The following is a 24,297-nucleotide window of genomic DNA, read 5'->3' as shown; positions in this document are numbered from 1 at the left end:
CCCCGTCCCGTGCGGGTCACCCCGGCCCCGCTCCCGGCGCCCAGAGAAGCCGCCGCCGGGGCGATGCGCCTCCCCGCTCCGCAGGCAGAGCCCCTTCTTCTCCTCCCTTCCCATCCCATCCCATCCGAGGAGACACCGGGATCTGCCTCCGCTCCCCTCGGCCCTCCCCCTCGGCTTCCTCCCTCTCGCCTTCTTTTTTTTTTTTTTCCCTTTCCTTTCCTTTTTTTTTTTTTTTTTTCTTTTTTTCTTTTTCCATCCCCTCCCCCGCCTGGGAAGACCTGGCCGCTCCCCCCGCCCCGTCCTCAGTAGCCGCGGGCGCTGGGCGGCGGACGAGCGGCGCGGAGCGGGGAGCCGGGAGCCCGAGCCCCGGGGCTGCGGCCGCCCTGCCCTCCGTCCGTCCTGCGGGCTGCCAGGTATGACCGAGACCCTTCCCGGCGTCGGCCTCTGGGGAAGAGGCAGCCCCCAGAGACCTGGGTGGGCAGGAGCGGAGCTGGGGATGGGGGCCGAGGGGGACCGGGCACTGCGAGGGAACCACCGTCTCTAAGGTGATAGTTTTTTGCGATGTCATTCTTCCTACGCGGGTTGTTTTTAAAAAATGATAGGGCTGAGCGATGTCAGTACCCTGAGCTTGGCAGCTGAGATGTTTTGTATAAAGTTCCTGCCTCTTTAGCCTGATGGATATATTTTTGATAGGACTAAAACGCCACGCGTTTATCTGGTCCTTGTTTTTTCATATTTGAAGCCGGTTTCACGAGAAGGCTTAACGAGACTGAAGCAAGGGGCATATTTATTGGGTTTTCGGGGGTTTGTCTCTGTGCTGTGCCTTCTGCGGGGAGCAGGCAAGGAGCCTCTTCGCCCCTCAAAACAAACTCCTTTAATTCTGATTCATCCCCTCAGTGTTAGCGCTACCATCTCCGCGCTCCTCTGGAATCGACATTAATTTCATCCAGATTCGTCACTGCTGGAAACAGATTTATCTTGGAATAGCAAAAATAAAAGAGCCGTGCCAAGGTATTTAACTTGCAGGCTTTGTAGAGAGTGGGAAACTCCTTCGGATCAGGCGCGGAGAAGCAGAGCCCCCTGCGGAAAGCAGAACCAGGGAATGCCTAAGGAGAGATAAAGCCTTACTCCCCAAATCCTCCTCTTCTTCCACGACAGCCCTGGGCTCTCATGCTCGAACACACAGGAGCGGCCGGCCACAGCGGAGAGGGCAGAGGGAAGGCGGCCATCCCGGCAAAGCCCTCCCGTCCCCGCCGTTCCTCCGGCCGGTTCCCGGTCTGTGCCCGTCCCGGGGGCGCTGCCCGGCTGGCAGGGCTGGACTCCCGGAGCCGCTCAGCAGCAGAGCAGTGGCCGGGGCGCGACCTCCTTCCCCTCCTTCTCCTCCCGGGGCGGCGGGCTCGGAGAGGATCCTGGCGGCGGGAGGGGCGGGAGGGCGCGGAGAGGATCCCGGCGGCGGGAGGGGCGCGGGCGCGGGGCTGGAGCCGGGCGCGGAGCAGCTGCCGGCGCTGCGGGAGCGCCGCCCCGCGGTCGCGGCGGGCGCTGCGCCGCTTACTCGCGGTCCTTTCCTTTCCCCGCCCCTGGGATCTCAGAAACGAGCTGTCACGCCTGCCGTGTGAAATTAGTTCTTCCTATGAGTACTGAAGCTGCCTAAATCTTTGCAAGAGACAGAAGCCGCAGTGGTTTTTTTTTGTTTTTTCGCGAATCAGAGAGGAGGACAACATCCATTCACCGCTGTACAGAGTGAGCGCACCTGGAGGAGGGCAGGGGGAGCAGTGGATAAGATTAGGGCAATGGTTTCTTCCAGGGAGTGTGAGATATCAAAAATTTGTTCTCTATTTTGCTTTGTCAGAGTAGAACTATGAATTCCAACTTTCAGGTCATTTCAAGAATAAGGCCAAAAGCTGTTAAAGGAGATGGTTACTATAGCAGCCTCTGTTATTTTAGGGCCTAGAAATTGGATTCAAAATTGTGTAAGCCTAGTTTGAAATGTGTCAACTTTTCTACAAGAAGAAGGAAACTGCATGATAGAGGCTGCACTAAACAGACCAAGGTAAAACACTGTCGGGAAACTGGACTGAATTTTTCTTCTGTCTGAGCTACACTGCCATGTGAATTCTTCTGTGATAGCCTGAAGAGAAATCTATTCTAGTTTGGCTTGATTATAAGCCTTTTCCTGAGCATCTGACATGAATTCAGCTGGAGTAAAGTAAGATGAAATACTTGAAGGATATCCTCAAAAATTAGATAGTTTTTTTTTTTTCTGTTTGTTTGTTTGTTTGGGTTTTTTTTTGTTTTGTTTTTTTTGGGTTTTTTTCCCTGTGGATGCAGAAAGGTTTAATGTAGAAAGCAAGAAATGAGAAGAACTAAAAATAGTTTTGCTTGTATGGATATGCCTGGCAGCTGGAATGCCACCAAAGTTATCAGCTGAGTTTGGAAACTGGAGGAAGAATTTCAACATTTTCATATAGCGGGGATCTCTCTCTTTCTGGTTTCCATCCTGTCTTCTCTCAAGCAATTCATCACACCTTAAAGAGCTGACTCAAGAATTCCAATTACTGTAAGCCAAACCAAAATCTGTGTGGGAAAGGAGTGAAGGAAAGGAGAGGGCAGAGCATCTTAGGGTGTGGAGGAAGTGTGGAGAATGGGTAATTGAGGGTTTTTTCCTTGCAATCAGCTTGAAGCCTTCTCAGGACATTTCCTCCTTCCCCTGGAGGCTGTATTCTCTCTTTCTTTCTCCCACCCTGCAAAGCTATCTTTACACCCGTCTACACATTTGCATCCTCTCATCTGGCAAGAGGAGCCCTGTGTTTCCCTTTTGCCAGCAGCCTGTGCTGGGCCATGGCAACTGCTGACATTGCCCTTGCTTGGAGCTGGCCCCTCTAAACAGTAGAGATGGGGTTAGTAAACAGATCTCAAATGCATGGCTGGAAATGACAAAGCTGCCTAGCAGAACCACTGCTCTGGTCTGTAATGAGAATTTCCATGTTTATCAAGTTCCTTGAACTGCTTCCAGTATCCTGAAGTGTAGTTAGTTCATTCCCAGTGACAAGTGGATCATTATAAATGAAGAAAATCTTGGCTTCCAAGACTGCCTTTTTAAGTAGTGAGCACTTGAGTGTCGTGTTTCAAGTGGAGGGCTCCAAGGCATCTGTGGAAGGTTCTGTGCTTTGACTTTTTTTTTCTTTTCTTTCTAAAGAGTGGCAGAAGGGAGCCATAGTACTCCACCCGTTTGCTTGCAGAAAGCCACTCTATAAAGCAGAGAGAAAAAAATGGACTTCTCTATGAACCTAGTTGTGAGATCATCTGGGAAGACATCAGCCGTCACAGTGGAATGATATCAACCCAGACTTTCTTTGTGAACAAGCAGTTAGTGACTGAACTTTCCTTAGGGCTCACAAAGTTCAGCTACAGAGGAATATCAGATATCCAGGCCCTTATGAAAAGCTGAGAAAGGGAGGAGTATTCTAGGGAAAAATAGAAAAGTCTTTCTCAAGCCTGATATTAGAACTGTCTTCTTCATCAGCTATATTAGGGCAAAGCAAATTTAAACCAGCTTTTCTACATGAATATCACATTATTTATCCTCAAACCATGGTAGTTTGTGACAGGCTGGAAACAAAGACAAGGAGATGCTTCCTCATACAACATGTAGTTAAGTTGTGTGACTCCTGCATGCAGAACATTATGGCTACAAAATTCTATATGTATTCAAGGGAAGACTGTCAAACTGTGGAAGAGAAATTAACTAAGGTTTCCTTACACTACAGAAACTTCCTCTGCTATAAAGTCCACCAGGTACAACTGGTTGTAAGTCAAGAAACTGTGAGGGAGGAGGGGCATACCTGGTTGCCCTATTCCTGTCCCAATCCTTTACCCTAGGCAAACATATTTAGTCAGTGTCAGAAACAGGATTTTAGGACAGGCAGGCATTTGGTCAGTCCAGGAAGCTATTTTTATGTTCTCATTACAGTATTATTTTATTTTGGCACCTTCTAACTTACCCGCAGATATGTAAAATAGTAATTCCTCCTCAGATTTAGTGCTAATTGAGCAATAACTGAACCAACACTATGAAGGTAACTTTGTATATCAAAGATAATATTTAAATGAGCACATTTCTGCTATATCAATAAAGTAAGCTAGTGTGAACAACTGGTGTTCCTCTACAAAACCTTTCGTCTGGGATGGTTCCCCAGCTCTTCTTTCAAAACTTTCAGATGTCTTTTCATATGATCACATACACCCCAAAGCTCAGACCTGTGAGTCACTGTAATCTCCAGATGTTTTAGGAAAATCCCCACATCTTCTCCAAAACCTGAGTTAGCTACTTTAAAGCCAGGGAGGGTTTCCTTGTATTGTAAAATGTGGTATATATATCTCCTAGTAAGTGGACTCCAGCTCAAAGTTGGTGCTCCATTCTGGCAAAGGTGAAAAGCAGAACTATGCTAAAACAAATCCAGCCTCTTCTTGGCATCAGAAGCAACAAGCTGTGGTTGAACTGTAGTGCGGTGGTTAAACTTTGTGGTTTTATAAAAAAAAAAAAAAAAAAAAAAAAAAAAAAAATTACTTATTATAGACAACAAATATGTCTATACAGTAAAGATGCCTCAAAAATCATAGGAGTCACTGGTCCATTACACAGCTTTGAAAGTGATGTTCCCCACTTCTTTTTCCATATACCCCTATTTTTCATGCTAGGTCTTCAGTTAGCCTGTAGCCAGGCTGTTTCACTGGAGAGCACCACTTCTACTACTCTAAACTAAAATTAAGGAAAGTGGTTATGTTTGCCCTGGCCTACACTGCCATTGCAATGTAAACCAGAGAGCTTAACCACATACTAATCCTTGAATTGCTTGGCTTTTAAAGTTTAATCATAGACCCTTTCTTTCTTCACTGCTGAGGTTTCCATGTAATTGGAATGAAGGATGTTGGAACTGAGCGCAGATTTCCCAATGGCAGCTGCCAGTAGTTGGATAATGCCACTGACATCCATGCTGCCAAAAGAGAAAAATGGTCTTTTCAATAATGTTTTGAGCTCAGAATCAAGAGTTCTGGGTTCAGTTTCTGGCTCTGCCTCAGACTTCTAACAATGTTACATTTTTCCTGCATGTTTCCCAACCAGAGATGGGAATAATACTGCTTTTTGTCTCTCCCATTTAAAGTATTAGCTGTTGGTATGGTGCATCACCCCATCAAGATGAGGCATTCCACATGTGACCATAAGGCACAGACAGCACAGCTCCTACAGCCTTTGTGGGATCCTGAAAAAGGCATGTGATGAGTAACCAGACTTGTCCCTCCCACTCGGCTGAGCTTTGCTACTTGTATATATAGCCAGGAGACTCCTTTACACCAGCAACATTCTGCTTTCCTCATTTGTCTGTCTGTCCTAGAAGACCTTGGGTCCTTGGGATAGCAGTCAGCAAAGTGCCATTTTTCATACAGGCAGATTCATGTTCTCGGCTGGGTGGGTAGTGGAGAACCATCGGTGACTTTTAAGTCAGCTAAAGCCACGTTTTGGCCATTACACGAAAGAGCACAATTGGTCTGGTTTCCCAAGGGCTCCTAAGTCTCACGAGTGTAGTCTGTCTATCCATCTCTGCTTGGATCCCAGCTTTTGAACGCACTGAGGGTTTCCAAGTGTATTCTACCTTCAACTATATAGCTGTAAAAAAGAGAAACAGAAATGTAATACGTAACTGCATACCTTTGGAATAAATAAAACCAGGATGCTCTACCAAGAGGAAAGACTCAGACTGAGGGAAAAACAGGTAAAACTCAGCTGCTTTCATCTTCTAGTAGGTAGCTCAGCATGGATGCTGGCTGAATTGCCTGCATCCATCTTGCTAGAAACAATTGGAAGAGTCAGAGGTAAAACAGGGAATATCTGAGGCTTTTCTATTTTGAGTAGATTGTAGAATTCTGTTCCACTGATGTCAATTCTAAAATTGCATGATTATACTTAGAAGATATTAAGATAACTGTATATATTTCCAAAGTGTATTTTCAAATCTCTCTTTCTTGTTTTAGAAAAAAATAAAATGGAGCACATGTTACTGCTATTCATAATTTTCATACCTATATTGAGTCCCAGTAATGGAACAGAAACTGAACAAGATTTTACTTGGCACTTAAGGAAGATTCCCCAGATTGTGAGAGAAAGAACTTTCTCCCTTGACAGCCCTAAATTTGAAGCAAAAACCAAATTAGAGCTGAACAGTGTATGTGGAATTGAATGTCAAAGAAAACTGCCAGTGCCAAGCTTGTCTGACTTGAAGAGCCTGTTATCCTACGAGACTGTTTTTGAAAACGGCACGCGGACCCTGACTGAAGTGAGTGTCCTCGGAGCAGTGCCTGACCCAGCTGCAAACACAACCACACGAAGGCCTTCGAGAAAGAAGAGGCAGGTGTATGGCACAGACAGCAGGTTCAGCATCTATGACAAGAGGTTTATAACCAACTTTCCGTTCAACACAGCCGTGAAGATCTCCACGGGCTGCAGCGGCATCCTCGTTTCCCCCAAGCACGTGCTGACAGCAGCCCACTGCCTGCACAATGGCAAGGATTATGTCAAGGGCAGCAAAAGACTGAGGGTGGGCCTGATGAAGACGAAATCCAGAGGCAACGGCAGGAAACGCAAAGGTGCTAAAAGAAGTAGGAGAGAAATTTCTGCGGCAAAAGAGGATCCCAAAGCCACGACAGAATTAAGGCGACAATCCAAAGGTGATGAGAGAAAGCAGAGGGGATCTGGGAGGAAGCAAGGGACCTCAGATGGCGTGCCCTCCTTCCAGTGGACCCGGGTCAAGAGCACGCACATCCCGAAAGGCTGGTTTAAGGGTGTCTCTGGGGATATTGCCCTGGATTATGATTATGCTGTTCTTGAGCTCAAGCGTCCCCACAAAAGGAAATACATGGAGCTGGGAATCAGCCCAACAATCAAAATGATGCCTGGGAGCATGATCCACTTCTCAGGTTTTGACAATGATCGGTCTGGGCAGCTGGTCTATAGATTTTGTAGCATTTCTGATGAGTCCAATGATCTGTTTTATCAGTACTGTGATGCTGAGCCTGGCTCCACAGGATCTGGCATCTATCTCCGTCTGAAGGAGCCAAACAAAAAGAAGTGGAAACGCAAGATCATCGCTGTTTACTCAGGCCATCAGTGGGTGGACATCAATGGCGAACAGCAGGATTACAATGTAGCAGTACGAATTACTCCTCTCAAATATGCCCAGATTTGCTTCTGGATACATGGGAATGATGAGAATTGCACACAAGGCTGAAGAGAGCCGAGCCTCAGTTTTGCTTAGCACCCTCACTGCCATAGAGTGAAAGGCGGCCGCAACAGTGACTGGAAGAACATCACTCCACGCCAGAATGTTCTTGAACTCAAAGCTCACAAGTAGTGCTATGGTGACTTAAGGAATGCTGAATTTCTAGGGGAGGGCTAGAATTGTCAGACAAAATATTTCTAATTGTAATCAACCTAGACACTTAAAACCCCAAACTATATTTATGTTTGCCATTGTGATAAATTCAAGTTATTTGTGAGGAAAAAAATGGCTGCACCTTGTTGTCATTTTTTTTCCCCCCGAGGAAGGGTTGAAACATCTCAAACTGGTGTTATTAAACAATATCTACTTTTTCCAATGGATTTACATTTCTCAGGGTTCTGTTCCAATTCTTCAAATGCAAGTTGTGCATATAGCATGTTCCTGTATGTGCAGAATGATCCAGAGAACTGCATGAAAACAAGACATTATTCTGGCATTTTCTAAAGATCACAGGTCCATATTGAGAAGCAGCACTAAAGTTAATGATTGTTATTTGGAAAACTTCCTCTTCTGGTTGCTGCAGGAACACTCCCATGGAAATTCCAAATTTATGCAGCTGAGATTACACCTTAAAGAAAAAAAATGACTACATTGCTCAGTAAAACTAGCAAAAGAGAAATTAACAAAAAAAAAGTTTCCATTTTTGGAAGAAGAAGACACATTTGGACATAGTTTAATGCCTTCAAACATTCTTAGAGAAACTATAGAAATCTTAAACACATGCATTTGCCTTCCAATTAGTATTTGGAGAGCTGTAGGTTTAGTTTCTAGTCAAATGTTTAGCTTTACCATTGGGAGAAGTCACTGACTCCTGGAGTGGCTACTTGACAATCATTTGGAGCTTCACAGATGATATATTTTCTGGGTGCTAAACATTCCTTCAGTTTTTATAAATTACTTTTATACGAGTTCAGCTTCATAGATAGGATAGTATGTATTAGACTGGGAGCTGGAAATCAATATTTTAGTTTGGCTTTATACAGTTTTGCAAAGTGTGTGGTTTTAATCATGTTATATGCAGACTCCACCTCAACATGATTCACAGGGTTAACTAAAAATTTCTCCCAATTAAATTATAGCACCTTCTGATGGTAGAACTATCCTGTGCATTATAAAAGGCATCTTGTTAGATAGCAGCAGTAGATAGCAAATAATTTGGTTCAATATGTTTGCAGAACCATATATTTAATGAAGACACAAACTGAGCTTGACTTTTACACACCTTTAGACACAAATCATCTTCTTAAAACTGTTGTTGATTGCTATATAAGTCTATATCTTTTATTTTATGTCAAGATTTTGAAGTACACAGAATTCTTATGGTGCTACGTTAATCTAATAACATAAAAAGATACTATGCCTTTCTGATCATATCCTTTGGGTTTCAGTACTTTCAGAGTATTCACCACTGTAATATTTAATTTTTTTTACCATAAATTTATGCTGACCAAAATACATTTTCTTCCTCTGCAAGAGAAAAAAATACAAAATTTTAAAAGAATTTTTTGTTTGTTGGAATCTTTAAAACATGCTTGTAATATCTTTTGATGAAATAACATTATTTTAAATAACCCTTTTTTTTTGGTATATGGTTGAAAGTATACAACCTGACACACTGAATGTGCAGGCAACTTTGTCCTGTTATTGGCAAAGCACAAAAATTTAAGACTTGCTTCCATATCATAGCCCTAACAATATTTCATTAATTGGAAGAAATCTCACTTTAAAGAAAACTATATTTTTTAATGTCAACTTTTCCAGAGAACACTCAGCTTTTCTTCCTTTATTATATTTTAATTTTATTTTGTGTGATTGTTTGCAGAAAACGAATAATAATTTTTAAGGTTTAGAAATAAATCTCTAAGATTTTTGGGTTAATTATTTTTTATTGTTGTTAACATCTCTATTGACATGTGTGGCTTTGCTGACAGTAATTTTAAATCACCTCAGTCCAGTATTTAATACTCTCGCTCTATGCAACAGATTTATAGTATTCTTTAGTCAGGTCTGTAATGTTTTTCTTAAGTGCCTTTTTCCATAGTTACTGTGACAAATAAGGTACCACATCATTAATCTAACACAAGACAACCCCTGTCCATGAATTTTTTTTACAATTATTGTCGTTGTTGATTTGGTCCAAAACTGATCAAGATAAGGGGGCTTAGTAAATTCCTTATCTTGTTGAGTCTTATTTAGGTGTGGTCCTCCTCAGAAGAAATAAAATCTATTTCTTTATCACTTTGGGAATTGGAAGCAAGGTAAGAATGAAAAATGTTTGATGTCGGCTTCCAAATGATCTTGGTGTAATAATCATCTGTTGTAAATATCTCAGCCGCAACCTGAGGTTTCCGTACCAGGTTGATAAAAACTCTTTCTTTTCAGAGAATAAATACTAGATGCTCATTCTGTAGTACTAAGAGATTAAAGAGGTTGGCCAGAGCAACATAAAAATTAATCTAAAACAAACAAACAAACCTCTGTGTCTCAGTGCCCATGCACAAACACATGCAGATACGCAGGCTTGGAGACCATGGTTGTTTTGACTGAGTTTTGATGTTGTCAGCACCTTCAGGCCAGGGAATGCAGGTAGAAGAAGACACAGACAAAATGTTTTGCCCCTTGTCTTGGCATGGTAGGCAACATTTTGGTATTCCACTTGGTCTAATAGAGAAATCCATGCTTTATGTAGGCATTGTGACTACCTACTACAGGGACTTCTGGAACAGTTCATAAATCACGTACTTACACACAATCCCAGGAATTCAATGTCCTGCATAGAGCTCTTGGTACCCACCACTACAAATGGGACAAGAATTTCTGAGCCATCTCAGATTATCTTAAAAACCTGCCATTACTATCTAGCTACCAATGAGAAAATATGAGGAGGAAAATATGATCCCAGTAGATCAGATCTTGTTGTTGTCTAAGACACCAGCAGCAAGGCTGGGTTGCCAGCCCTTGTGATGTTTCCCAAAAGGATTTTTCCTCTCTCAGGTACCAGGCTGTACATCTTTTTTTTTTTTTTTTTTTTTTTTCATCAGTACTAATTCTTTTCCATAAGAGTTTGTATAGTAGATCTTTTTATTTAACTGTATTCCTGGCTTTAGGAAAAAAAACAACTTCAGTCAAATCTCTTTTGTCCTAGAGGGCTACTGGAATTTATAAAGTCAACAAGTAAGTTTTTTTCAGGAACAAAGATAAACCTCACATGCAAGTCATTAACACACCCAGACCAGCTTCTGCAAGGTATTTGTGTATGTGTTTAATCTGAGGTTCTGAGACACACAGTGAAAGTCAAGGGGGTTATCTGCAGTGTGAAAAATTAGGAAGAAAAGCACAACATTAAGTAGGGAAACGATTTATCTTATATGAGGTATAGAGTACCCAATGTTTTAATAATTGCTTAAAGAAACTCCTTGACTCCTTAAGATTTACCATCTTAGTTTTGCAGATTTATGTGTCTATATGGAGTATGAATCAGCATGGATATGTCTTAAATAAAAAAAATAACTCATCCACATGTGGAGGAGAGAAGTAGCTGGGGAGTTCTTTCTATTCTGCTGATAAGGGATGACCAAGAAGCAGACAGTAAATAAAAGAGAAAGAAAGAACAAGTAGATGGCATGGAAGGCCAGGAAGATGGAGATGGTATGCAAGGGATAAAGAAAGTGTGCAAAGTAACAGATGAAATGGCTGCAAGGTAACGGAGGCACCTATTGGGAGAAAGAGTAGGCAGATGGTAGACACTTAATAGCATGAATTAAGATGTGAAATTCACAAGTTTCATGGCAATTTTTCACTGTTAAAGATAAGGCTTTTCATCCCAGCCAACAGCAACGAGGAAAGGGTTGTGAGAGGACTCGGGCTGTGGCAGGGACCGCTAACAGGCAAGGGTTTTGACCCTGATCTACAATCCATGCCTGAATTCACAGGGATTATGCTGCTGTTCATTCAGGGTCCTTGGAAAGCAGCAGACCTGTGTTCTGACCAAAAGGCTTGGTAGTATGAACCTCCCAGTACACTGGATCACCAAGAGTATAGTGAGTAAGGGGAGTTTCTCAAACCTGACCTTTTTTTTGGGATTCCTGTAAAGGCTGTTCTCCACTGGGAAAAAAAATCAAACAAAAAAATCTCAGACTTAAGGCATTTAAATGTTGGCTCCATTTTTTGCATGTTTCTAGAAATTCTAGGCAATAAATTTTTTTCAAGTGTCTTCTGTTTGTGTTTGGCATGCATAGAAATTTAATCAACTGCTTCCAATTTTAAAGCACAGATTATTACAGTTAGTTCCATCTATAAATTCCTGGATTAAAGAATGACTGGGAGGAAAAAAGAATGTTATTAAATTGCAAGCTTAAAATTTCATTCTAATCTCAAAGGATTTGGGAGTATATTTTGGTCCCTTTTGCGACAGTTTTTTGCTCCAAGTGTCAGAGCATTTAGATTAAAAACCTCCAGAAGTAGCTTTGAGGATTCTTTCAGGTTCTTTGCTTTTTTAAGACTGACAGAAAACTTTAGAATATTTTTAACTGTTCAAAATGACAAGCCATTTGAGAAAATAAATGCAAACCTTTGCTCTGTTAAGATATTGTATGATGCACTTACTCTGTCAATAAATATTTTCTGTTGTTTTTCTTTTTCTCTGTCGTGATGCAGTTTGTTAGCTATGGTTGTGTTACACAAACTTCATTCTCTAAGTGCCTGTAATGATTTATCAGTGAATCATCTGGGACTTGGTCTTACAAGATATTAATGTCTCTTTAAACTTGTTCTGGGGAAAAAAAAACCTCCCTCTCTTCAAGATAATTACTCCATGAGCAAATTTGATGAGTAAAAAATTTAGTTCAGCAAGGAAATGACTCATAGTCTACGCCGCAAGTTATTAATTCTAAAATAAGTAATTAGTTCTGTTTCTGCTATTTGCTATAGTTACACTTTCTGCCTTGGAGAGCTGTTGAACCAGGCCAAATTAGAAGTATATACAATATTATAATCTTGATTCTTAGAATTATCTTAACTCTGTGCTCTTGAAACTGGTGCTGATTTTATCTCTGAGGGTAAAAGGAGAGATTTTTGGCAAGGTCAATAGCTGCTGGAAATATTTAACAGAAATTTAAGAAATTATTACACCTGTAATTAACAGTGTGTCGAATACAAGAAATATTTACCAGGGGTCTGGCAAGGGCTTACTCACCAGCTCTTATATGGGTCTTCAGATGGGGGAGAAGTAAGTGCCACAGGGAAATAAATAGTATTGAAAGCTTTTTGACCTGGAAAAAAGTCCTTTTGGAGCTGGTAACAGGATCTAAATATTTTCATTGCTGAAATCTACTTTTTGCCATGATCTGGGTAAATGCCTTGGTGCCTGAGAAATGTTCCTCAGTCTCTGTTCAGGGAACATAAAAAGAGACCCAGGGGTGACCGCTGTGTCCCCTGCAGGCCATTCCCAAGCCACTGGCACGGATGTGGTTTCTTTTGTGGAAAATACATTCCAACACATGTTATAGATTGCACACTCCCTTGGGCCTTGGGGGGCTTGAACCAGAATCTTATCCAAATGTCTATTCAGCCCTAAAATGTTCCCATACAACCCAGGTCCTTGTGCAGGTATTTTCCAGTCATACTCCCATTTCCCATAGTGTTTAACAAATGTTCAAAAGGCCTTCCTCAAATAACAGACATGCAAATCCTCCCAAGAAGTATCACCTTATGTTGTTTACTATGCAGGTATTCCTGATAAATCATTCATTCCTTCTGCTTCAAATATGTCTTTAGATCTTGATAATGGCTAATCCTTCACTTGCTATTGCTAAGAAAAGAAATCAGATATAATGGGAAAGCCACACAAATATTTACTTGTGCTTCTTGGTAATAATGTACACACTATACTTTTTGCAGTTGCTATGGCTCTACTTCTTTTTCATGTGAAAGAGTTTGAAAACTTTGGATGAAACCATATTGGGCTGGTTTTCAGACAAATTACTCAGCCGCCCTTTGGCTGCAGTTGCAGCATTCTCCCACCCCTCTGCTCCAGTTTAATTTCCAAATTTATGGATAAATTGCTGTTTAAAGTTTTGCTTTATCAAGGATGAAAGCAGCCAGGAGACAGCACATAGCAGTGGAGCCTTTGTGGCTGTATCTCTCTGTGGACATTTTGAAGCAGGGAGAAGAGGATAAGAGAAGGCAATGGTGAAGCCCAGGAACAGCAGCGAAAAACTCACTGCCTTACTGAATGGGAGAAAATGTGATTTCTGTTTTTTTCCCTTTCAAAGGTAACACTAGTTTTTGTATTCACAATTCTTTTGTGTTTTCTTGAATGATTCATCAGTTAAATATTTTTGGCTTGGTACAAGAATGAACCAACAGTTGTGGGGATACAACATGCCCTTGAACGCCAGCAGGGGCTTCCCCTCCCCAAAACACACACACTAAAAAGAATTCTAAATTACCCCAAAGGGAATTACTAGTAATACAAAGAGGGGGCAAAAGTCACCTTTAAGAAAAGTACCAATGGAATATTTGGGAAAAAGAGTTTATGCATAAAGGCAATGGAGGCTTTATAGCTGCATGTCGTATATGGTTTTTTCTGCACATGCCTGTGCAGGACATTGATGCATTCCAGACCCGTGGTGAGTTACATGGCAAAAGAAAATCCACCTGCTGGCTGTCCATCCCACCACCACCCCACAGCAACAGGGACCTACTGTGCTACCAAACTCTCACAGCTTATTGTAAGTTTGAGCTCTTTAGTTTTCATAAACAGTGGGTGTGAAGACAGGCTTCCAAGGATGTGGCCACTGACATTTTGGGTTTTATACATTTTGCTCTGCATCTACATGAAGGATGTATGAAGCCATTTTTAATAAAAGTGAGTTGAAACAGTAAGCTCTTGTAAACAAATGTTGCATCACATTCTCCTACTATTTACAATGCTTAGTCTTGAAGGGCAATTTGACCCATCACACAGTGTATATATATTTACTTGTAGAGCATTATACACTAGCCATTTGTGACCCATACATTTCTTTTTCTGAAAGAAATAAAAAGGAAGCCAATACTCAAAAGGAAAAGTAGCTTTGTCAGTGTTCAATTTACTGCTCAATTTACTTCCTTGCTTGCCAATTAACCTGGTACAACAGTGATTTGTGATCCAATAACACTGCTCATTCAATTGATGTGCTCGAGTCCTTCATATCTTGAAACTGATTTTTCCTTACCAGTTCATACTAGATAAAATCAGGCATCTGTGAGAAAACAGTGTTTAAAAGCTTAAAAAACCCCACAAAAATTGCTGCTACTAATTGTATTTCATTATTTCATATATGTTATATGAACATATATGTTCATATAGTTTCCAATTTCATTTCATTCTTTCCTGCCTAACTTGGATTCTTTCTAAGTGAGAAAGAATTCCACTTTTTAATTTTCTTAATTGTGCCCATTTTGGATTTTCACCTCATTTTCTACTCTAGCACCAAACACCTGAAATTAAATTAAATAATGATCAAGCACTGCTGTATAAAAGGGAGCTTGGTTTACTGTTTGAGAAGCCACTTCAAGTTGCTATTAAGGAAACAGCTGCAAACAGAAAATGAAAGACAAAATCACTGAAAGCAAACCAGTGTTCACAGCTCTAAGACAACACATCAAATCTGGAGCTGGCCTTGGGAAATGCTTTTGTAAGCTTTGAGTCGACATAAACACAGGCTGCCAGCTGAAGGAACAATCTTGTGACATCCTTACAAAACAACTCTGGGAAGCTCTGACAGCTCCTCCTGCCACAGATGCTGACGGAGGGAGAAGCCACTGGCTCTGCACCCAGCAGCAAGCACAGGGTTTTATCTCTTAGTCACATCCTGCTCTCCAGAGGAAACTGATTTGATTTCACTGGTTTAAATGACTGCAAAAATAGCAATGATTTGATGCTATTAATCAAGTTATACTAACTAGGCTGCAAATAGCTCCTATCACAAGAGCCACAGTAATGACAGTTTCAAATAAAGAGCAAAGGATCCCTGACAGGGAGATCTGTCTGTGTGGGATCCACATGTGCTCAACACCTGCAGAAATTTGGCAGAAACTTGGTTGGTAGCTGGCTGTGGGTGGGGTTTATTACACCAGATATTTGAGCCTACTGCTAAGGTAATGTCTTGTTGCAGCAGCAAAGCCTTCTAGGGCTAATCCAAGGGCAAAGCCTGGAAAAGGGCAGTTATAGATGCTTCAGATAGGTCTTGCAGCATTTCTTTACGTGCCATTTGTGAAAGAGAACATCACAGCTCTACAGAAAGGGCAGAATCTCCATACTCCAGTACGTACAGTGCCTTCCCTCCCCTTCTCCCCAGCACAATTAAACAGCACAAATCAAAAGCACTGTAAGCATTGGAAAGAACTCAGGAAATGCCATGCTTCATTATCTCCCTATGGCAGCCCTTTCTTTAATACTCAAGGAGGAGCCAAGGCTGTAAGCACAGCCTGCTTGCCAAACCCATGCTGGCCCTCATGTGCTCTTCTCTTGCCACAGCTGTCAGAGCGTACAGCCAAAATTACACAGTCCTGGGACAGAGTGGTGCAGCCACCTACATTTCAAGGCCACAATGTAATTTTCTTTTTTTTTTTTTTTTTTTTTTTTTATTTAGCAAGGACTAGGCTTCCAAGTAAGTATTTTTAGACACATAAGAAATCACATTTCTAGATCCAGAAAGCCAAGTCCCTCTTCCTAATTTGAAAGCAAAATTTTTGTAAATTTTTAGGCTTGTCTGGCAACATGACTATGGAACCAGCTCCTGGTAGAAACATGATAGAGCTAGAGGTCAGAGGTATGAGACTGGTGGGAAACAAAGTTACCTATGCAGAAGATAACTGCTAAAATAATGGTTAAAAAACCCAAAAAACAAAGCAACAACATTAAATTTAAAAAAATAACAAAATAACAGCCATTCTTAAAAAGATTTTACAGGAATTTTTCTAATACATATTGGCTATGTGCATTAAAAAAATTTGTTTTACTTTGTTTTGCATTGTTGTTCTTTTAGTGAGAGTCCAATGTCATCTCTTAGCAAAGGGCTTTTCAGGCAGCTCCATCAATTACAGCATTAGGATTTCAGCAGATAGTGTTACATGCCCTGGGGCAACTCAAAGGCAGTAGAGATGATGATGATAATTAACCTACTGATGAGACTTGTTTTTGGGAAAACAAACAAACAAACAAACAAAAAAAAAACCCGGTCCAGATATTATGGCCTAACACCCACAAAACTTTCCATGAGAGCAGCACAATTCAGACCTGTGTTCTGCCTCTCACTGTTGTCCCTTCCATATTCACAGCTGTGGTAGATTGAAATAGATTGGGTTTTGGTGAGGATGAGTTTTTCCTTGCACAGTTTTCTTTCCCTTGCTACCTGTGTCACGTACACGTGCCATGGATGAGTGCAACTAGCAAGGAAAAGAAACCTATGCTCTCAACCTGTTAGTGCTGCCACCATCCTTATCTGAGAGGCATCTGAACATGCTGTGTCCTGTCTCTTCCCTCACCTCTCCCACATCCTCCAGAGACCTGCAGCTGCTTCTTGTTTCTGTCTCTCCTGCCAGGTGCATGAGCAGGTCACATGCAGGAGAAACAGTCTGAGGATCCTGCAGTTGAGGGTCTGAGGAGGATGGATAGTCCCATCTCCTCCATCCCTGCTCTGCCATCTTTGCAGTGTGCTGAATTCTCCCAGGACAGTTCCTGATGCACAAAGGAATACAAGCACATGAAAAGCAGGATGTGGAGAAACATTCAGCCCACAGCTTCCCTCTTCCTTCCCAAATTTCCTCTTATTTTATAAAGATTTAGCAGTGTGCTGAGTCTTATTAATGTCCCAAAGAGTCCAACAGTAATGCTTTATACTGATATTACTTAAACAGTCAAATTCCTCCCTTTTAAAGCTTTTAAAAATTACTTACTTTTAGAATTTTTATCTCTGTTCTTCTTTTCTCTTTTTCATTTTTTTCCCAAAATGACTACACACTATGAACCAATGTATCCTGAAGGGCAATTGCTTAAAATACAGTTCTTCAGGGAGGTCTCTAAGAGCACAGAGGAGCACAGGCTGCCCAACAGTGCAATCCTGCCCGGGGAGGCACCGGTGCCACAGTCGAACAGAGTGCAGAGAATACCAAAACTGATATCTAGAAAACTTTTTTGGCAAGGAAAGTTTGAAGACAAAGGGCATAAGCCAAAAGTGTGACCATGATAAATGTCCAAATACCATCACTCCTACTGCAAAGAACAAAGAGGGTATCCCTGTGGACATAAGAAATAGCAGTTCCACATGCGGCAAGGAACGGTCAGATAATACAGCAAAAAAACCCCAGCAACTCTTTCTGGGTGAAGGGATAGTGTTCTTCAGTGGTGTTTGGAATGATGGAGGTCTTCTAGACAAATCTGCTTTATATTATCCAATTTTGGTTTTAGAGCAGAGAACTAGAGTAGATAAATGTGATTTCTTTCTTATCACCCTGCCTAGCAGTCTTGAAATGGAGCCTTCATGTGCTCTGACTGCATCGCCTTTGCAGTGGAATGCAGAAAGCCATGTTGGTCTTGTTTATTTGTAGCAGAAAGCCAAATTTTAAATGAAACAGTATGCATAGTTATGGTGATCTTTTATATTGGCAATAAAATGCTTTGGCTAAGAGAAAAATATTGTATTTCACACCAGAGTTTGTCTCAGGAAAGCATAGATTGGATCAGCTTAGCTCTTTAGTTTGGCTAGGGAAAAATTATTTCATTTCAGTTGTATCTCTCCATCTCTGACAGATTTATCAAAGTACTGGATTTACCAGTTCAAGTTTCCAGCCACTGTAGGTTCAGTTTTGAATGGAAAAGTGTGGCTGGCATACAGAACTCTGCTACTAGAAAAAAAAAATACTCTCAAAGCCTGCCAGCTATTTTGAAGGTCATTAAATGACAGAAGCACATCCATGACAGGATCTTCATGCAAACTGTGCTGAACTGGGTTGGAATCCATACCAACTACTTCATTTTAAGGTTTCCAGAGCAATCACTTGCAATACTGCAGTGGTTACTAAAGTTAAATGGGTTAAAATGTAAGTTAGGACAATTCCTATGTTAGCCTCAAAGGGTTAAAGGTACAGCAAAGACAGCATTGCTGGTTTGAGATGATTTTCCTTGCTAATGACAGAAGCAGTTCATGGAATACAGCCTGGCTTAGGTGTTACTGCTTCCAGTGCTTGCAATTCTTTTGCAGTTCTCTGTTTCTCTAAAGTAGGCAGTTGAATGGAATGTAGCTGATTTGCCCATGTCTCAGTACTCACTCCTCATCTGAAGAGACGTGGAGGTTGTTAGTGATATGTTTGCAAATTCTTGGAGGTATTTCTAAATGCTATTAAAACCACAACCCACCCAGATCCAGCCTTCAACATCTGTTTGGGGTAGGGGGTGGGGAGGGGGAAAGAAGCTGTCTGAAAAATCCACAAGCCAGGCTAAAGGACATAGTAGGATTAGAGTCAATCTTGATGATCAGTCATGAAGCCAAATGTCTAAAGAAAATATTTTAACAGATACATAAGCCACTATATTACAATAAATAATTTCCAGGATTCTAAAATTACAGGGAAGTCAATCCTAGATACAAAATGCTATAATTTGGGTGGACAGAACAGTGTAACCCTTCTAAAAAATTACATTTTTCTTCACTGAATGTATATATGTGAGACATGTCTATCAAGACCTAATGTTACATCTTAGTAATCATCAAGAATTTAATCTGTCAAGCTATGTTTTAAAACCTCCAGAAAACAACTCTCCACTTAGGAACCACAAGGTGCACTTTTTTGAGATAACTGAAAATACTGGAGAAACTAGGCAGGCTTAAGTGTACATGGATACAAATATTACCTGTCCTCCGGCAACATGGTTAAAGAGCTGCTCAAGAGAAATAGGTTTTCTTGGTATGTCAGACTAAAGAGTGTGCAGAGCATTAGAGAATTATACACACACACACACATTAGTTTTACAATTGCTACTTACAATACTAAAAAATAGCTGTGTTTAAATAGAAAAATCTGTTCACTGTTACTACGTAATCTTTTTATATTATTTTGAAAAAAAGAGTATTTTTTGTATGGTCTCTGTTAATCAATGGGAATCAACTCTCTTGTCTGTACAAGGACTGTGTTAACAACAGCATTTTCATCTGCATATTTTGGATTTTAAAATATAAAATTCAAAAGAGAAAAAAAAATTATCCAAATAAGTAGCCTCATTTAATTTCACATAAGTTTAGGCAGAGGCTTAAAAAACATCCATGCAGGAGCCCAGATGCACTGCTGGGTGAGGTGTATACAACTTGAATTGATGGAACTTTTATGCCAATTCAAAATTAGGTTGAGTGTGTTAAATGCTGCCTTGCCTCTCTCCCTGCCTGGGCCTCGATCCTGCCTTAGAGAGTAAAACATTTCAGCCGTCCTACAGGAATCACGGGCAGTCAAAGGTTTTGAGAGAGAAGCACATTTCCAGTAAAATTTGCCTTGGAGCCAGAGGTTCTTTAGGCAAATTCTACACACTCAAATCTTGAAGAAAATGAAAAGAGGCAAGCAGCTGGATTTCCATCAAGACCATTTCTGAAATGAGAGTGACGGGAAAGTAATTCAGGTGCAACATTGCAAACTTTCACAAAGAGAACTGCAATACTTGGGACGCAGGCAGCAAGAAAAAGTCACCAGATACCTACAATCTGAAATGTATTTAACTATCTATATTTGTTTGTATATTTAAATAAATATTGACATATTTATAAATATTTTATATTCAAAATCAGAACAGCTCATGTCCCACAAAACACAGAACTGGGAAAGCTCAGTGTGTCTGCTCACCCCTGAGGAGCAGGGATGATAGACAGGTGCTGTCATGAGGGGATGGAGGGGAGCTGGGAAGTGGGGATTTCCATACACTGCTGGAAACCTCTCTTTTCAAGCACAAAGGGGAAGATGTGCTCTGTCTTCCAAAGGCATATCCACAGAAACAAATCCTAAACCAAAATCTCAAAGTGGCTGTGAACTTTTTTGCAAAGGCAGATTCAAAGATGCTCTATTACCTAAGCCAGAATTTCGATAGTAAGATAATCTTATTTATGCAGTATGCTGGTTTCAGTGTTACTATATGCCCCCCCCTCTTTCTTCCTTTGTTAAAATCCCTAGTTTTTCCATGTTTCAAAAGAGAAGTGATCTATTTTCTGTCTTGATGTTTTTCAAAACAAATTCAATCCTGCTCTTTTAGTTGGCTGGAGAAAGTGGGATTACTACAGAAAGGAAGAATCACTAAAAACCCTCTTGATCGATCAACTCAGACTGACAGGGTGTAATTACAGACACATCGTAGACACATAAGGCATAATCTTAAAATTAATTTCAGAATTTAACTTGTCCTACGCTTGCATCTCAGTAACATTTAAAAAAAATCCCTTTTATTTATATGCTGACACACTCAGAGTATGAAAGGTGTCTTTTAAAGTTTGGTGTCTGCTTGCTGCTCTAAATTGTTCTTGCACACAAAATCTTTTTGCTGACATGTAATACCCACACTGCAGGCCTGCAGCAGCTTACAAGGCTGAGGGCAGAGAGCTGTCTCCTCCCTGGGGTCACTCTGTACCCACAATGTTCCAGTGCTCACCCCCTTCCTTAATTACAGACAGTCTGCAGCCCCAAGAGCAAGAACACACCATTAATCCCCCACACCATTCCCTAGTGCATCCATCTTCTCCTTCCCCTCCTTAATGCAATACTATCCCCTCTCCCACACAGTCAGCCTTTTTCCAGACCTGGAAAGGCAAAAGTACAGACAAGGACTATGGAAAGGTGATGTTCTTGGGAGGGCAGGGGAGGATCCCTCCTACCCTATATCACCAGATCCTACCAGTCCCTGCACTTTCCTGGAAAACAACTAACCTGTCTCCAGCTACCAGTTTAACTCTGAAAGATTGGCTCAGATTGTGCAGGATGTTCCTTCATTGGTGCACTTAGTGGTATGAAATCTCTGCTTCCAGCAGAGTGGGATAGTGCTTTGGCAGGACCTGCAGGACCTCTTAAAAAGATGTCTACTTTAGAATTTTATTATATTGAGGTAAATGGAGAAATCTTTTCTGTCATCGCAACGGGCCGGGACTGGATAGTAATTGACATAGACACTCAAGACATTTACAGAAGGCTGATCATTTTTATTAAGAAACCCACACTTTTATCCCCTAGTTCGATACAGGTAGACCTAATTGATCCTCCAATCAAAACACCCATTGGCTAATTAAGAAACCACCTTTTGGTAAACAAATCTCCATAACACATTCCACATGTTCACATACCTGGTGCAGCAAGTTAAGAATTGTTTCTCATTCTTTTCTCTGATCTTCTCACAGCCTTTCCCAGAACAATGCCTGGGAAAGTTTTCTGTTTCTCTCTGTGGCCGGAGAGCTGCTGCCAGACTCTTCCTTCATAATAAACTATATTTTGAAAATATGGCTCAAACTTGGCCATGTTTCCACCATGAGCATTTTAACGCAGGTGCTTTATAGTGCTGTGCAGAGCGGGCATTCACCAACCCTTCCACAGGTTCTCCAACACCATCAGACTACGGGTTTGCTCTCTTAAGTCCTTGCAGTGGATGGCACACCCAGACACACTTTTCTTCACTTGTTTCAGTTTCTGTTTCTGGTCTACTGCCTTTGCTAACTCCCAAAGGCTGCTATTCTTACACCTCTAATTGCATGCAGAGATGTCTCAGGCAATGAAGTAACCATTGGACTTCTGCTGCCCATAACACTTGCAGAGTTTAATTAAGAGAAAGGAAAGAGGTGGTGAAGCTTCAGAATCCAAGATCTGGAGCAGAGAAAATAGCAGTGCTGTCTGCTTTTAAGTATGTATAGCCTCTCTCCTTCTGTAGTCCCATCTCTGAAATTCTTATTTCAACCCCTCATTACCACTCAGTGTCTGCCACTTCCCACACTGCTCACAGCACTAGCACTGCATAACACATGGGAAAAAGATTTTCTATTTTAATAACATTTCTGATACAGTTCAGGTCCTGGAAGGTCTGAATCACTAACTCAGTGTATTATCTTTATATCACTGACACTACTCCTACCACAACAAGTTTCACTTGACTTGTCTAAGCATTAAGAATTATTGGGATGTTTTTCCTTCCCCATGCAGAGTAAGTTATCTGAGCATGCAGCTCTTATGCTGGGACGAGAGATGGGGAAGGAGGAGCAGAAGCAAATGCTCATGTCACAAAGACAAAACAATGTCTTCTGTGGCCGTCAGACATTTCATGAACTAGATGCTGTCTGCCCCCAAAAAGCAAATCAGCAGCAAATCTTTCTTTCTTTCCCTCTTTTGCCCCCACCCCAGAACAGCTTTTGCTCTTGACTTTCTTGCTTGTTTTTAGGGCAAGTCACTATCCTTTGCAGCTGCCTTACTAAATCATGTGGCCAGAGGTGCCAGCTTTTAAAGAAGTCAGCACACAGGTCACCAAGAACTTGGATGAGGGATATATCAGCTGTCTGAAATCTGTCCTCCCCTCATGAAAAATGCAGGGGAAGGAGACAGTTTCTTCTTTCTGCAGATGGGAGCACTCCTTTCCACCCACTCTTCCCTACAGCTTGTATTGAAAAGTGGTTAGTCATAGCAGGACACAGACACGTTCGTGCCTGGATGATGAAACTCAGATGATAACAAGAACATGTTCTTGTCTACAGGCCAGGAGACAACCACGTGGTTGCCTTGCAAGCCAGATTTTATAATTCCTTTGTGCTAGGGAGAGCAAGTCACTTGTTTAGCCTTAGTCAGCATTTGGGGAAATACACTGGTTTTACTTCTCACAGTGAACAAACTTCTGGATGCTTTTCGCCCAAGCTTCCTTTTTGTCCAGGCTTCTATTTACTCACAGGATAACAAATCTCATATACACACACGCACACACACAGAGCTCTTGGCCATGACATTACAGAAAACTAACCAAAAGCAGGACAGGGGCTGTAGACATGGATGAAGCTAATGCAGAAACTAAATTCCTCTGTGGTAAGAGCATGTACCTGGCAAGGAGAAAACCTTCACCCTGAGGTCTGGCTCCTTGAAACATGTGATGTTGTAAACATTCATTTGCAATTCAGTGAGTAGCAGCTCATCATCTCAACTTGAGTGAGACACTAATGAACTGGTCTAAATATATTTACTTGTTTGGTTATGATTCTCCTCTGAAAATGTTGTCCTCACTTTGAGAAGACACGCACAACAGAGTGGTAAGAAGTCAAGCATTCCCTGCATTTGGCAAGACACAGCACACAGGCAGGGGAGGAAAAACCATGGCTGAGCCTTTCTAGGAGTGCAGTTACTGACCTTGTCCACGTCTTCAAGCTTAAATAGTGAGGAAACACAGCAATTTGCTGAGCTTTACCCATTTTTAATCCAGAAAATTGGGATGCAACTGAGAGCTCATCATAAGGCTGAGATACAAAATCAATGCCCCCTTTATCCTGCCCTGGGCATTGTGAATGCTGCAGTGCCAGGTGATGGCACTGTGACACGAGCATTCTGGGGTCCCCCAAGTGCAGCCCTAGCCCCCACCCACCCTTCCACCCAACACCCTGCCAAGGAAGGCCTTTAATGGTCCTGGGGCAGTCCCTGTGCCCAGGAGGCTCAGGGGGCTGTTCCTACCCGTGGTTGCCATACACTGGGTACAGCTGAAAACAGCTGGGAATGGTAAAGAGATGGAATTACTGACAGGGTTATTCAGATTCCTAAAAGAAACTATTTAAAAAAATCCTCTAGCACACACTTGGTAATTCATGGGTTGCAAAATTGGTGCAATGAGTGCAGAAAGCTGTTGATGTGGCACTTAGGGACATGGATTCGTGGTGGAGGTGGAAGTGTTAGGTTAACAGTTGGACTCTATGATCTTAGGTATCTTTTCCAA

General features: G+C 41.5%; 1 protein-coding gene across 2 annotated transcripts; it reads left to right on the top strand.

Moving 5' to 3' along the window:
* Positions 1-284: 284 nt before the first annotated feature.
* PRSS35 (serine protease 35) lies at positions 285-11,963 on the top strand. Of its 2 annotated transcripts, XM_041412410.1 has the most exons (3): positions 285-413; positions 898-1,011; positions 6,031-11,963. In XM_041412410.1, exon 3 carries the CDS (start codon positions 6,042-6,044, stop codon positions 7,281-7,283), a length of 1,242 nt encoding a protein of 413 aa, XP_041268344.1. In that variant the 5' UTR covers positions 285-413; positions 898-1,011; positions 6,031-6,041; the 3' UTR covers positions 7,284-11,963. The 2 variants fall into 2 exon arrangements, with proteins under 2 accessions (XP_041268344.1, XP_041268343.1); XM_041412409.1 differs by lacking the exon at positions 898-1,011 and having other exon boundaries at positions 328-413.
* The last annotated feature ends 12,334 nt before the right edge of the window (positions 11,964-24,297 follow it).

This window comes from Onychostruthus taczanowskii, unplaced genomic scaffold, assembly GCF_017590055.1.
Source record: "Onychostruthus taczanowskii isolate IOZ18803 unplaced genomic scaffold, ASM1759005v1 scaffold39, whole genome shotgun sequence".
NCBI lineage: Eukaryota > Metazoa > Chordata > Aves > Passeriformes > Passeridae > Onychostruthus > Onychostruthus taczanowskii.
This window is presented reverse-complemented; position numbering and strand designations above follow the sequence as displayed.